Source organism: Tachypleus tridentatus, chromosome 9 (assembly GCF_004210375.1).
Source record: "Tachypleus tridentatus isolate NWPU-2018 chromosome 9, ASM421037v1, whole genome shotgun sequence".
NCBI classification, from domain to species: Eukaryota; Metazoa; Arthropoda; class Merostomata; order Xiphosura; family Limulidae; genus Tachypleus; species Tachypleus tridentatus.
In genome coordinates, this window is record NC_134833.1 from 138,935,188 (window position 1) to 138,951,561 (window position 16,374).

Consider the following 16,374-nt stretch of genomic DNA (forward strand, 5'->3'; position numbering starts at 1 on the left):
AAGAAGATAACATTTCTATTGAAAATGTTAACTTTAATGCTGTACTAACTCTATGTATGACAAAATCTTGTTTCAATAGCATACTAATTCTGTGAATGCAAAATCAATTTGCTTTAATATAATGTAAATTCTATGTATGACAGAATAACCTTGCTTTGATACACAATCAGTTCTGTGCGTGAAAAAATGTAATACTAATTTTATGCACTGAGAGGTGATTAATCTTGTTCCATAGTAAATGTAATTTCTGACACTCATTTCCAGCTTGAATGACAATTTGTCATTTACAAATTATTTATTATGGTATTACTATAAATTTGATTTACATATATTCAGATGTATTAAAGCCAATGTTATTCCTTCCAGAGTTTTCTCAGGGAATGATCTTGCCAACAAAAGAACAAGCCAAGACAACTTCTAACGTTATGAAAGTAACACCTAGTAAACAAGTAAGGCAGAATTTTTGTATTTGTTTGATAAAACAGTTTCTATATCTGCTTTGATCATATTTTGAAGTATTCCTAAACACATTTTCAGTGGACACTGTATTGTCAAATAATGGCCATTTTGTATTTTATCACACCTTTTAACTTTAGGTTTACACTGCATCAGATGACAATGTGGAAAGAAAAGCAGTGAGACTTGACCTGACTGAGCTAAATATGACAGAATCTTTCAAATGCAAAGCTGAAGAGTTCTTTAGAGCACTCACAATAAAAGAGGTATTGTAGTTTGGTTCATTGCAAAAATTTGAAAAATAGTCTGTAATGTACATTTTACAAATCACATTTCAGATATGTATAGGCCCAGCATGGCCAGGTGGGTTAAGGCATTTGACTCGTAATCCGAGGTTCAAATCCCAGTCACAAGAAACATGCTCACAATTTTAGCTTGGGGGGCATCATAATGTGATGGTCAATCCCATTATTCATTGGTAAAAGAGAAGCCCAAGAATTGCTGGTGGGTGGTGAAGACTAGCTGCTTTCCCTCTAGTCTTAGGGACAGCTAGCACAAATAGACCTCATGTAGCTTTGTGCAAAATTCAAAAACACACAGATGTGGATAGTAGCTGAAATGATACCACCAAACAGACATTGCTAATCTGATTTGAAACATTAATTGATATGTGGTTTTTCATTTACATAAATTTCTGAAACATACTTGGTAAAAAAAATAACCACATACGTTCATCTTAAAAAATGCTTTTAAATAAATTGATTTTACAAGAAATTTCATTCAAGTAAATAAAAGAATTGTCATCCTATGTGTAAAAAATATTTCTTCTTGTAGCATACTAGATACTTTAGTAACAATGATGTACCTAAATTTAACAGAAATGTTTGTTTTACAACAGCTGGTGGTATTAACAAAATTAAAATTATGCCCAGTTGTAATTTGTTAAAATTACTGTAGAATTTGAGTGTATTTATAAACTTTTTCACTTTGATTTAGTTACAGGATTAAGGCAACATCTGGCAGTCCTGATTTTATTCATGACTTAATTTTTTATAATTGTTCTTTTCCTAAAACTATCAGTTATAGGTCAAGCTTTGTTCAATAGTAAGAAAATTATCTAGAACTACTTCACAGGTAAGTTTAAAAATTTCAACATAAGAATAAATCATTAAGTAGTGTTGGATATTATAATTTGGTCTGATATTTGATTTAGATGGTTCAAGCTTTTACCCAGGGTCCCTGCCAGCTGGAACTCACAGAAGGAGGAAAATTTTCATTGTTTGATGGAAATGTTTATGGTACTTTTGTTGAGTTGGTACTTTTTTGTTGTTGTTTTTTTATAGTGTTAAAATTGAATTATTGTATTTGCAAAAAGTATTGATTACCCAATTTTATTAGAATTAGTTTTTTTGTTAGTATTTTAATAAAAAAAACATACTTTTCAAGATAGTTGTACTGTACAACTGAAATATGCAAGTTATTTTTTGTTTTACAAACAAGTTAAAGGCTTAAGTCTCTTAAGGTTGCACTATGATAGAGGTTGAGTAAACTTATAACAGAAAAAGATACTAATTTCTTTGTTGCATCTTTCAATATTATACTGACTTTATCTGAGAAGCATCAAGTAAAATCCTATGAGGAATTGATTCATTGTAACAGATTCCCAATGAAAAGATTGTTCAGAAGTGGCGTTTCAAGAACTGGCCAAGTGGTCACTATTCAGACGTAATCTTGGAAATAATAGAAAGAGAAGATTCAACAGAAGTGAAGCTGACCCAGAAGGGGGTTCCAAGAAATGAATTAGAACAAACTCGAGAAGGATGGAAGAATTACTATTGGCAGAGCATGAAGAGGGTATTTGGATTTGGGGCAATGCTTTTCTGATAACATGGTAGCTGTAATAAAACAATTGTGTAGTTGTATTTAATTTTTCCATTATTTCTCATTATGTATAAAAAAAATATTAAAGTCCCAATAAAACATCTCTCAACTAGAAAAAATTGGGAAGTGTTTATTAAAGACACTTGTTTCTGTAATTAATCCACTTTTTAGCTGTTGCACAGGGGCTTGTTGAATAGTTCAGAGTTTGTTTGTTTTTTTGTTCCATTTTATTATGGAACAATAATTGTTTGAGATCAACATATTGTAAAACGTTTTTTTGTTTATAGAAAAACATTAAAATAATATTAAATCTACTAAACAAATGTCCCCTACTGGTGCAGCAGTAAGTCTACGGATTTACAGTGCCAAAATCGGGGATTTGATTCCCTCGATGGACTCAGCAGACAGCCTGATATGGCTTTGCTATAAGAAAACAGACACTAAACAAATGAATTCTACCTGCTTTTAAAAGTAAAATTTGTGTCTAAAAGTCATACCTAACAGATTCCCCCCTTTACATGCCTGCATGTGAGACTTGCATGCCACTAACTCTTAGGCAACTCCCATCTAAATTCATGTGTTTGACATGAACGTAGTTGGTGCATAACAATGTACTTGTCCAGTGTCTAAACACCAAGAATCTTGTTTTCATCCAGAGATGCACTTCAAACAAAGAAAGAAATGATTAGATTTTGTCAGAAGGTTTTGTTTTAAAAATATATTGAAAAGGATGTGATGATAGGGAGATAATAGGTGATCCTTTGACAAGACATGTAGATAGAATAGTCTGTGGGGTAAATGGGAAGAAAAGAAACAGAGCATACTATCCAGAGGTACAGATGGAGGATATAACTAACAAAGCAGAGGATATAAAAAAGGAGGCTAGTGGAGATGTTTTTGTGGTGCATGTAGGGGTTAATGATGTAGGTCAGAGCTAATTAATAAGTACAAAGGGTTGATAATGGCATTTAAAGTAAGAGGCTATAATTTAACTTTGTCAGGGATACTGTCCTAGAATTGATAGTTTGTTTGTTTTGTCTTTGCATTTTGCACAAAGCTACCTGAGGGCTATCTGCCACAGCCCTTAATTTAGCAGTGTTAAGACTAGAGGGAAGGCAGCTAGTCATCAACATCCACTGCCAACTTGTGGGCTACTCTTTTACCAACAAATAGTGGGATTGACTGTCATATTATAATGATCCCATGGCTGAAAGGGCATGTTTGGTGTGATGGGAATTTGAACCTGCAACCCTCAGACTATGAGTCGAATGCCTAAACTCACCTGGCCATGCTGGGCCAGAATTAATAGTGGAGATGAAGTTATAACTAGGTCATTAGAACTAAATACTAGGCTTAGGTTAGTTGTAAGTGAGAGCAAATTTGTGGGATCAGTTCAGTGGAAGAAGGGAGCTTTTTGTAACGGATGGTTTACATTTAATTAGGGAAGGAGCTGGCTTGTTTACTAAGGCTATTAACTCAGCTGTAAGGGAAGTTTTAAACTAGGGCTATACATTGGTGAGGGCCAGGAAATGAAACAAGAATAAGAGGCAGAGAAAAGTTTATCAAAGGAAATGAGTATAGAATAATTATAATGATAGGCTTGATTTTTAATATTGTAATGCTAGAAATTAAATAGATGACTTTAGAGCACTTATAGGAATGGGAGATTTTGATATAATAGGAATAAGTGAAATATAGTAAGCGTAAATGGTTTTATATTGTCTACAATAAGATGTTTTGTGAAAATTTGAATGATACAAGGTTTATCAATGAAAAGGAAGTTTAAATAAATTGCAATGCATACATTCCATTAGAGAAAACAAATAATGAATATTGTTAAAATATGTATTAGGTGAGATTAACAAAAATAAGATTTTGAGTAATGCAGGAATTGTGTATTTTTATACACACCCAAATATTCAGAAAGTAAGTGTGTTTTCTTTTAGCAAAGCCACCTCGGGCTATCTGCTGAGACCACTGAGGGGAATCAAACCCCTGATTTTAGCATTGTAAATCCATAGACTTACCACTGTACTCGCAGGGGACACCAGAAAGTGAGAGGTTAATGTTGTTGGAAACACGATGTGAATATATTCATAAAGTAAAACAAACTAAAAAATTATAGAATTTTTAAGTTCTTTTCTCCCAACAATAAGAAGGATACCAAGTTTATTTTCTTATCTCTAGTAGCTATATTCAAATAATAAACATCACTGAGTTGTGGAATGATTTCTGGAACAATATGCAAAATACAATCCATCTTGGTTTATTAATGAACATGTTATCCTAAAAGATGTAGATCTGAACTTATAAAATGGTTTTACTTACGAGGTTCAAATTTTCCATCAAATATCTGGTTCTGTAGCAAGTATACAAGCTGCTGTAAACTATGCTAATATCACAATGTGATTTCTTGAAATACCGTTATTTAACATACTACCTACATTTATAATTTATGAATAAAATGAGGGGAATGATTTCTTCTTGTTTTGTGATGTGGAAGGTTACTCACGGTACCAGTACCTCTGCTGGGAATTTACATTAGCTAAATAAGGAGCTCAGGTTACCTACTGAAAGAAGTTGCATTACTTTGTCCTTAGATGTGATAATGTTCACCACGTATTTATATATTTGCTTCATGTAAGGTAGGTGTGTGTGTGTGTCTTTGTCTGTTTTCCTCTCCACTAAGGGGAATCAAACCCCTGATTTTAGCATTGTAAATCCATAGACTTACTGCTGTACTGGTGGGGGGATGCAAGGACTAGACCTTACGTTTGTGCATTTTGAAAAATGTTTAGTTGAGGCAATTTACATTTTATTAAAAAGTGGTCTCTTAACACTTTCATTCCAGATTATCTGTTAACTTACATTCTGCAAAGTAACCTATGAAATCACTAAATTGGTGAAAGAAAATAATGAAAAAAAATCAACAAAACATATATCAATGGTCATATTTTTTTTACTTGCATAACACTCGAGGTTTTTTCTTTTAACCCTATAATATCACTTGTACCTTTTCTTTAAATTGTTTCTCACAATATTCAGTTTTCAGTTATAATACAACAGTATTAGTTCATTAATTATTTCACATTTGTTTTCAAACGTGTACTTACCACCACAGTTTCAGTGTTTATCTACGAATGCTTTTGTGTATATTTCTTCTGAAAAATAAAACTGCTTGTAGTTTAGTGCACAAAGAGTAGGTAGTGTTCATTATAAAGAAAACAATTCCTCAGCACTATGCAATAATTTCTTTGTACCTGTTCTTAGTCTTGTAAAGAATAAGTTTTGAACAGAAATTTCCTATCTTACAGTATCCATTTTAATTATAAAATCTTGTCTGTCAATCTCTAATTTCTTGAAGAGTGTATCACAAGTTTCAATAAGCAAGAAACAAAGTAACACATAAAGAATGGTGTTTATTTATTAAACTTTCAATCAACAAAACTAACATCATAAAACGATTATATCACATCAGTATTTAAAATCACAAACAATTTTTTGTTGTGCAAATAGTACACATATAGTAATTTATATTTTTATGTCTTCTAAACCTTTCACACTAAAAGTGATTATTCTTTCCACTGAGCTAAAAAATTAACCCATTAGTACTTGCTAGTAAGACATGCTAACAAACAATATACAAGTTTAAATCAACTTAAAATTTTCTTATAATACTGAATATCAACAACTCACTGTTATGACTTGAAAAATAAAACAATAACATTAGGTAAAAATAAAAGTTATGTTTAATCAAAAATTAAAAACAAATTTTTTATATGACTAATAAGGCCACTTTTCCAGCAAGGTTATTTGCACCAGCTAGCAACTTAACTTTCACTGTTCCACGTTCCCCAAAACATAACAGGTCAAAGCGCACAGCAATTTTTTTATTTATTTAATTAAAATATAACCATAATGTTCTTTCCACCCAAAAAGCCCCAACAATGACATTAACAACAGTCTGTCTACTCCAAAATACTTATAATTTTCTATTAATTATATCTGATCAACCACAGAACTCCTGATTTTGCACTGAACAAGTAAGTGACAATCAGGAAAGCTGCTTTCAGATTACATTATCCTTCAACACTCTCAGTGTTTATACATTTATTGTAAAACAGCTCAACAAACATAGTGCAACAAATTAGGAACTTCATGAACAAGACAGCCCAATCAATGCAATACAATCATTATGCGTGTGTAAATAATATCACGTGTATTGGTAAGCTTAAGATTATATCGCAAACCAAATCATAATGTGTAATTTTTAACACTTAACTAGAATACCAGAACAGCCATAAATACATATACTTAAAATACATTTAGCTACAGTTAAAACTAATAGTCAAAAACACATTTAGCAACAGTTAAAACTAATAGTCAAAAACACAGTTAGTTACAGTTAAGACTAATAATGAAAATATAATTAGTGTTAATACTGGTACTAAATTTTATTCTAGAAAACTAATCTTAAAAACCCTGAATATCCATCCTGCCCTTTTCTTCTTCTTTAATACAATATGACTCAAACATTATTTGCAGCCTACAAGACTTACAGTTGGTATTTCTAAACTCTAAGATAACATAATATGTTTATGTCATTTCTAAAAAATAATGCAATTGCAAATGGTATCAATTACACATTTTTCTTTTAATTCTGGACATTTTTGAATATTTTACTGAAACTGTAATAAAATCGTCTCAAACAGTTCCATTACTAATAAATATAGATGATGTTAAAAAAACAAACACCATAGCTGTTGTAAAGCAGTACTAACAATAGAGTAAGTTATATTTACATAATTAATTCCAAATTAACTACCAAACAAATCCCTTTTTCATAAAAATAAACTATAGATAAAATGAGGTCTTGTTCTAATTACTACCAATAACAAGAAATCAGTCAAACTGACACCAGTAGCTGGCAATTAAGCATACATTACAATTACAAAGTGCCGATGAAAACTAACAACCCATCACCCACAAAAAAACAATACATAAAAAAATAATTCATCTCACTGTTTTGAAAAACAACATTCTTTGAAATAATTTTAAAAGAGAAGATACACGTTAGCCTTTATATTTATAATAATTATTAGCATACAGTATGATTTTTACTGGTAAACAGAAATGTTAAAGTTACATCCACCAGGTTACATTTAAAGACTTATTAATTATCTTAAAACAGCAAATACACGGATTTCGTGTGTCACATCATCAATGCTAACAGCAAGGTCGTACATAAATTTCTAGAAGATTTGGTAACAAATAAAAGTCCCTCCATGATGCACACACATTATTTTGGATCCCAAGATATTCTTGAATTAGCAGTAGTTCCCACTGCACTATTTAATCACACAATTTTCAAGTACACTATAATGTCAAAGGTGACCACTACTTAATATCATTCCTCTTTTACTCCTATCACAGGATGCAAACTTCCAAAATATACAAGTAGAAGACAACTAAGACAAATATATTTCCACATGCATAACCTTCCCCCTAAAACCACTCATTAGCAATAAAATGAATAGTATCAGAAAGTTAGTAAAAAAACAACAAGATTATAACTGGGACAGTTTCTATAAGTCAACTGACAGCCCACATACAGACTCAGCACTACTCTGGCATAAATTCAAATCAATCACCAAAAGCAAATCCAAGAGCAACATTAAAACAATTAAATAAAATAATTTAATCGTATCAACAGACAGGGAACAAGCAGACCTATTTGTTCAATATTTTAAAAGCACATTTGTAACACCTAATTTAGCATCGTTTGACACAACATGCTAGAATGATGTTAACAACCAAGTAGACAATAAAAGATATTTTCATGCCAGTGTTTCCCAAACACATGCAACAAAATAGCCATTTGCAAAATTTTTTGACATGTCCCACATAAAAGTATATTTAAAAAAAAGTCAAGCAGAAAGCACCTGGTGAAGACGGTATTAATGACATATTTCTTAAAACACTTCTTGGAATCAATCTTGGAGCACCTAGATGCAATTTATCACAGCTATCAGGATACTACCTCAAGATATGGAAAGCTGCTATAATCAAAGTGATACTTAAGAATGATAATAACCCAACCAACTTGTGGTACGTATAGACCCATCAGCCCACTCAACATATTAGGAAAACTTATCACTAACAGAATGAATTGCTACCTTGAAGCAAACAAAATCCTGAATAACATTCAAAATGAAAGTAGAAAAAACAGGTAAATCTGAAACTACCCTGTTAGACAAACCAAAACCATATATACAGAGGCTTTAATAGAAAACAAGTCACAATAAAGACCTTCCTCAACACATAAAAAGCATTTGATTCAGTATAGTGTAATGGGTTGAGCTATAAATTGCATAATATTGACTTCCCAACCCCATTAATACAGTGTATATTGAGTTTCCTCACCTACCATATTGCCAAACTTAATATAAAAGAAGCAGTGTCCCACTCATTCACATTAGTTGTAAGTGTTCTGCAAGGGTCAGCATTAAGCATTATGTTCTATAACATATTAGTAAATAATATACCCTTCCTCCCATTAGTGTGCATATACAATATACAAATAATATAGCCACATGGTGCACATCCAGCAAGGCTAAGACTGCAATTGCAGCATTCAAACCTCCCTTGAACACAGAATCAAAATGTAACAAATGGCATGTTGCATTTAACCCTACCATGACAAGCAATTGCCTTCTGCAAAAAGTCCGTGAGAAAGTTGAAAATTGTGAAACTACATCTTAACAACACAATTGTCAAATTCACAAACCACATTAAAATCCCAGATTTAGCCTTCACTTAGATAGAACCTTAAATGATTTAAATATTTTAATAAAATTATCCATAGCACCAGTATCAGAATCAACTACCTAAGGCATGTTGTTGGAAGTAACAAAGGTTACTCCCCAGTAACCATTACATCACAGTCTATAATGCTTTCATCAGACCAATACTAGTGCATAGCAATGCAGTAATGTGCAACATGATACACAAACAATAGCTACTCCAGAACAGAACTACCAAAACAATCTCAGACTTCCAAATTACACCCCACCTGAGTACATCCAGTCACTAAGTGAACCCATCCTCTTAAAACAATGCATCATTAATATTGCATCTTGATGTCACAAACACTAAACATTAAGGAATGCATAAACAAAAGGATTTACCCAACTTACACATATACTCACCATATGGGCAAGATACATATCTCTATGTAACATGATTAATTTCATTTCAATTTAAGCTAAACCCATGTGCTGGTATCTGTATAATAAATAAAAAACATATTTTCAGCTATGGGTACTGGACATGTAGAATATTTGATGCTTGACCAGCAAAAATGGTTTTCTCCAGGTAGTTTTATTTCATAACTATCCATATTCTAGACTTTTAGTAGGATAGTATGTGTGTCTATATACCTTTTCTGACTTCTTGAAACAATATAAAGATTGCTGTCTTTACATGATTTGTATTATGTGTTATTTTTATGGGATTAAATGGAACATGCATATTCAACAGGTGCAATAAATATAGAGGAAGACCTACTGATTTATAACACATAACACAAAAACTTGATAATATGGTGTAGCCAACCATGGAATATCTACCAAGTTTAGGATAATTATGTTTAAATCAGCAAAAAAGTATAGACAGATTGTACATAAAATAAGTACAAGAAAAAGATATTCAATTTTAATACTTACATTGAAAATCATGTGTTCATAAATAACACAGTTATTTGTATAAATTCACTTATGAGAAAGTGTCCCACCTTTATAATTATAAATAAAATTTGGAAGCAATATTTGAGAATTTCCAAATGACTCAGTGATACAGGTGTTGAGTAAAACAGTCAGAGGATTCCTCAAGTTATCACCAATAAGGCCAGGCAAACTTGCCATCGCAACGTCTGTAGATAAAAGAGATATCTTTGTCACCGGCCACTGCTTCAGCTTTCAATATCTGTGGACATTCGCATTCTTTGAGCTTGAATTCTATAGATAAACAGTGATAATCAGCACTATAAAATATAAAGTGATTGATAGGAAAGGATCGACAAGTCTTGAACCACCACTTATTATCAACAAGTAATAAAACAAGAATATTTTTTTCAAATACCTTGAAACTTAATTGTAACTTCTGAGTAATAACCTTGATATTTGAACATCTTAAATCACACATCTCCCTTCTATTTAAGACAACTCTTTTTTATGTACTGTTCTCAAATGACCCACCAAAAGCTGACAATATCCTAACCTTATAAAATAAAATGTCTCAAGTAAACTTTTGTTCTTTTAATTTTTTTACTATCATTTTAAATAACGCAAAAAATCCAAACTACTTAATTCAGTTTCAATCTCTCTAGATGCTTTTTTTTTTTTCAGTATGCTGTTAAAATATTTCTTAAACCATTTGGGCTTTACATCTTGCCTGTTAACTTATATACTGTGCAGAACAGAAGTCTCTAGTATGAAAACTTTTACACTAAGCCCAAAGTTCAGTTCCTCACAAGCAGCTAGACCCATAACTAAATTAAAAATGAATAATATTTCACACATTTCAATCCTTTTGGAGACCCTCTGTGACTTCAATGGGATTTGTGACCTATAGTTCAGGAAATGCTATATATTTTAATGTAGTACATTAAAAGTGACAGAGCAAATACTACCACAGTATACCCTAACCTCATATTTCATAGCTAACCAAAATAAATAAATCTTGCAAAATCAAGCTGGACCATCAAAGAGTCAGAAAAGTGCAGTCGAGGCAATCAAACTTTGGTAAATTTCTTTGCGAGTCAATCAAAATTTAGATAATTTATAGAATAATTATCGATGAAAATCACTTAGACTTTAAGATATAGAAAACACAGTGCATTTTGGTAATACAACACTCCAACAATGGCTTTTATGTCATGTTACTTAGCAACAAAAGTATAATCTAATGTTGTTTGTCTAGGTACTGAAACTATAAAATGAAATGTATAGCCAACAAAACGAAAAATTTTTTGATTAAAAAAAAGTGTTTTTATTAAAATACTGGTAATACAACAGAAAACAGTGTAGTTCAGAAACAATGCAAGTTTAAACAAAATTAATATTTTTGCTTTCATGATAAATTTTATACACTTGGCTCTAAGCTAGGTAATCTCACACTACATCTTCACTTTAGGCTTATAATTATGACAATCACTGCATTTAAGGTTTCACAGTATCTCCTATTTTGAGAAATCAACTGGCCTTTATATAGATTAGGCAGTTACTTTCTCTAGCTCAAAGCAATGCTGTTTATTACTTTTTATAAAGAAATTCTAAACACATGATATTAATATCCAGCAAATAGCTTATTAGTGTTAAGGCAATAACACTTACCAATATCTCCGACTAATGAAAACAAGCCATAATCTTGTGCATCAGTAACACCAAATTTGGAAGCTGCCATTCTGCCTACATAAGAAACAAACAACAAAATAAACACTGAAAACAATTTTTTACATAAAAAAATTATTTTCTAAAATATTCATCATCACCTCAACATAATCCTCTACAAATAAAATTCAAGTTACCATAACACATGTTACTAATATGCAGACCTGCATATACAGCTGCAATGGAAATGCAGCCATTCACTTCACATCTTTATCTCTAAATATAATACTAGATGTACTTCTGCAAGGTCTTCAAAAGTGTTCTTTTCAAGAGTAAATAAAACCAGAATTACCAGTGACAAATATTTTTATTTCTTGCTTTTCAAGTTCATGTGTTATGGTATGTTACAACCTGCAGTGTGCATAATTCTTCTCATGATTCATGGCACTCCCACATTTTACCGACGTCACAACAGTACCAACTTTTAACATTAAGCACTCCTTGTGTGATGTTATTGTAGCGACTACTGACTGACTGACAACACACTCCTGTATAATGGTGCAAGTGATTATGACAGGCAACCTTAAACCAATCTTACTTATCAACAGAATGTTCTGAGTTAGTTTCAAGTTAATTCAGTGAAATAAGTTATCTTCAAGTAGCTTTTGTTTTGCCCCTTCAATAGTTGATACCCCACACAACCTGCTGAAATTATCAGTAATTTAAAACTCATACATTATATTTTTAATTATGATGTCTATTCTTGTAGCCTTACAAAAGCTTAGAAATTACTGTTACCTTTCTTAATTGTACCGAAAACTGTTTAATACTACATAAGATTCCATAACAGCATGTATAAGAAGGGCAACATAGAATGAGTTAAGAAAGTAAATAAGTTACTTTCACCCTTTCCTCAACTATGGTTTACTTCATTAGGAAGTATGACTTCATTTGATAGATTAACTGTTATAACTTTACTAGGGTCCAATATAAAATCGCTATACAAAAAAAAAAAGAAAAAAAGAAGATCAGTCTTTACTAAAATTATTAAAAAAAGTCCTTAAAATGATCTTTTTTTTCTCTATAAAACAGTTTGAGAGTCTAATACTTATAAATGCCATAAGAGATATAGATACAAATTTCACTTTTGTGTTGGGGTTGTAACCATGAATGATTTTCCTACAATGTCTTTTGAACATTACCCTAAAATTGACTTCAAATCCAAAAATTTTAGTTGTTATTTCCAGCATTAAAAACTTTATACACATAAACGTTCAGGCTAGCCATAACCAATTAACCAAATTCTGTATACCTTTATACTGTTTTCTACTTTAAACACATCAATCATCTGTGTTAGATTAACACTCAAAGAATATATACATATATTTTTTTCAATTAAGTGATTAGAAAATCCTTTTAAATAATGTAATATTTTTAGGCTATAGGTGGAAAAAACTGATACACTTAAATATGACTAGTAACACAGTCATGCCAACTCATCTTTTGCAATAAGGTTCACACAGGATTTAAAAAATCAAGCAAGTCAATAAGAAAAGCATTCATTCATGTTTAAGCTTTATATAATTGTGTCAATACATTAGTGAAAACAATAATTATAAACCTAATAAGTAATAAATCAGAGTCAGTAATACTGATCAACAAAGACAAGTTAACACACAAGACAAATACCTCATACTGATTAACTCAGTATACAAAAAGTTAATATTGGTGTACAAATATGAGGTAGAATGTGACGACAATTAGTTTTGTAAGTAGAGTTATTATGGGTTAAAAAACTAATACTGGATACTATATAGAGAATTAGACCAAACTATCCTGCTGGAATGGACTATAGCACAATCTTGTTTTAAGGAATAGGTGATTTAACAAAAATCCCCCTTTCTGTAAAAACCAACACATTTGAACCACCAAAAAATAAAAAAATCCAAATAACAGAAAAAGTATTTAAATGTGGTGCTCAATAGTAATGAAAGTGACCACATATCATGCCTAGTACTGCACACATTCATTCATTTCCCCACACCTAACTCTGTACATGTTCATTCATTTCCTCAGAAGACAGTTTGTCCTTTGAATTGCTCAACTAATGTCAAATATGCTGAGTATGTGTTAAGTTATTGCACCTCTGAGTCAGCATCAGCTCTTCAACAGCAATCCTTGGCTTCCATGTCCTCTACAGCATCATCTACTCCAAAGAATTGAGCAGCAATAAAAGTAAAAAAAAAAAAATCAATATTTCACATAAGTTTGATGCTGTATGTAAGTGGAGTCTTTAGTTACTTGAAAACATTCTCATCCTCATGATATGACAAAAGTGACAATGCTTTGTTGATGCATGATCTTTTAGAAACGGATTTCTCTTTCTTTTAGGTGTCAAGTGAAAAACATTTTCAGTAAGTTGACTTACTAGAAGACAGCAAAACCACCCTAATCCTGAATAATTTTAAAGCACATCCTGAGGCAGAAATGAGGATAATTAACAAAAACATCTTTGTTGTGTTTCTAACTCCCCAATGGAAAAAGTCTAATACAACCTATGAGCCAAGCTATCATTAGTAATGTGAACCATTTTTATTATTAATAACACATTCTGTAAAGGTACTGCAATGAACCTAAAACTGGTGATACTGAAGCTTTTCATATTTCTCACAACATTAAAGATTCTGTGTATGATTTTACTACTGCCTGAAATTGTGCTATGCTGAAAGACCTTGTAGTCAGCTGCTTTGATTGAAGATGATCCTGAATCTAAAGAATTTAAAGGCTTTGGTATGAAGAAAAACATCACTACTATCATTAGACAACTATCAAAGAGCTAAGTATCACTGAAGAAATAACAGATGATTAGATAGACTGATTATGATGCTTATATCATGGACTATAGGACTTTTAAGGCAAATATTCAGTATTTACATAGTTGTCACAAAGTACTGTACAGTTTAATAAATTAAAAAAAAAATTATTTTATAAATGTGGGTACATATGACTTTATGTACTATATTAAATATTATTAACTTTGTCTGCCATGTTAAGTTTTGTAAGCAGAGAAAAGAAAGATGTTTTTGTAAATAAATATAAATAATAATGTATTTTAATAACATCAAACAAATAAATCATAGTAAAAAGTATAAAAATAAACTATCTTGGGTAAATAAAACAACACTGGTGAGCTTAAGTAATGTATTTCCTTTACCTGCATTTGGTGCTTGTATGTACTGAGAATCATTTTCTGTTTCTCCAGAACCTCTTTGGTAAAACATTTACCTGTACTACCTACTTAGAAAAAAAACTACCTAACATTTACTAGTAACTAACATAATCATTGCTTACAAACTTCTTTAGTTGTCATATTAGGTGGAACAGGTAGGGTCTTGTAGCGGACGTCTCCACTGACCTCATCAGGAAACATGACCTTCAGATAACCCTGCAGGTCACAGACACTTGGTAACCGAGTTTTTCCTTCAGGCTGAAACAGAAAATATCACAAATATACACCACTCACTGACAAATATTTTAATTAATTGCAAGTTAACAAGTCATCCATGTTTTTGAAACTTAGTTGTCACTTTAGCACCATCATAACAGCAAGAAAGTGATGTATGTATTAGGGTTACTGGAAAGTAGCGGTTTGTTTTTACTTATACAGTAAAATACATTTAATATATTTGCTTTTCAATCAGTTACATAACCTCAAAATGTCCCATCTTTCAATCAACCTTTCAATTTCTCACTGATAGAAGAAAGCTTCCTCTGAGACAAAAAATTCTGCAAGAGCAGTTTTGATGCTATCACTATTTCTAAAGATTTTATTTATTACTGAGAAAGTGCTGCATAGATTTGAATACATGACAGTCTGAAGGGACAATGTCAATGTCAGATATAAAAACACTGTTTTGTTTAGGTAGGATTATTAATTAATTTTTTGTTTGTAACATTAAGACTATCAAACATTATGTTTGCGATTCATTGATGTTGAGGCTATGGAAATTTCTAGAAGATCTAATTCATAGATGCATAAATAGCTGTGACCAGATGAGCAACAATACTGTGAAAGTAAAATCATATAAAAGAGAAGTTTGGTCATAAGAAAGTTAGAAAACAAAGTTAACTGTCATGCGAGTGAATGGGCCAACAGTTTACATGTTAGAGCCATATTAACAGTTTGAAAGATAAAAGGAAAATAATTTGTCACATCAAAGGGGTGTTCTAAACTAACTGAACCTGCCTGTGTGGACTTTAATAAAAAGGCACACAATTATTGGAAGTATGAAAACGAACAGACTATTATTAGAAGTTCAGGATACAACTGCAGTAACTCAAGCTACAGTGTAATTCAATTACACACAGATATTACTGCAATAAAAATAGAGAAAAGTAGTGTGGCATGCCAACTGAATTGGCCTAAGTGGACTTTTGACAAGAAGAAGAGAACTGTATAGTATTTAAGATACAACTATAATTTCCATAGTGTAAAGAATTTTTAGATAAGTTTAACTTGTTTCAAATATATAATTACTTTAGAAACAAACAATATATATGGTGTTCATTTATTAACAAATCACAGATACCTACTGTAAAAGAATTCTTAGCCTAACAAGAATATCTTGTTCTGAGTCATTCTTGCACA

General features: G+C 31.4%; 3 protein-coding genes across 3 annotated transcripts in view; 2 read left to right on the forward strand and 1 right to left on the reverse strand.

The window, feature by feature from the left end:
* The window catches only part of LOC143227496 (sodium/potassium/calcium exchanger 4-like), an 11,367-nt gene extending 11,098 nt beyond the window's left edge, over positions 1 to 269 (forward strand). Inside the window, exon 6 of the mRNA XM_076458938.1 lies at positions 265 to 269. Within this exon, the coding sequence (XP_076315053.1) occupies positions 265 to 269 (5 nt within the window). The remainder of the gene's footprint in view (positions 1 to 264) is intronic.
* A 52-nt stretch (positions 270 to 321) lies between these two features.
* On the forward strand, positions 322 to 2,456 carry LOC143226500 (activator of 90 kDa heat shock protein ATPase homolog 1-like). Its single transcript, XM_076457527.1, has 4 exons — positions 322 to 449; positions 597 to 722; positions 1,670 to 1,771; positions 2,116 to 2,456. The coding sequence occupies exons 1-4, from the start codon at positions 351 to 353 to the stop codon at positions 2,338 to 2,340; spliced, it is 552 nt and encodes a 183-aa protein (XP_076313642.1). The 5' UTR covers positions 322 to 350; the 3' UTR covers positions 2,341 to 2,456.
* Positions 2,457 to 5,740: 3,284 nt separating this feature from the next.
* Positions 5,741 to 16,374, reverse strand: part of LOC143226501 (protein sprint-like) — a 39,359-nt gene continuing 28,725 nt past the window's right edge. Inside the window, exons 12-14 of the mRNA XM_076457528.1 lie at positions 15,078 to 15,213; positions 11,730 to 11,804; positions 5,741 to 10,352 (exon numbers count right to left, since the gene is read on the reverse strand). Coding sequence (XP_076313643.1) covers positions 10,231 to 10,352; positions 11,730 to 11,804; positions 15,078 to 15,213 — 333 coding nt within the window. The 3' untranslated portion in view covers positions 5,741 to 10,230. The remainder of the gene's footprint in view (positions 10,353 to 11,729; positions 11,805 to 15,077; positions 15,214 to 16,374) is intronic.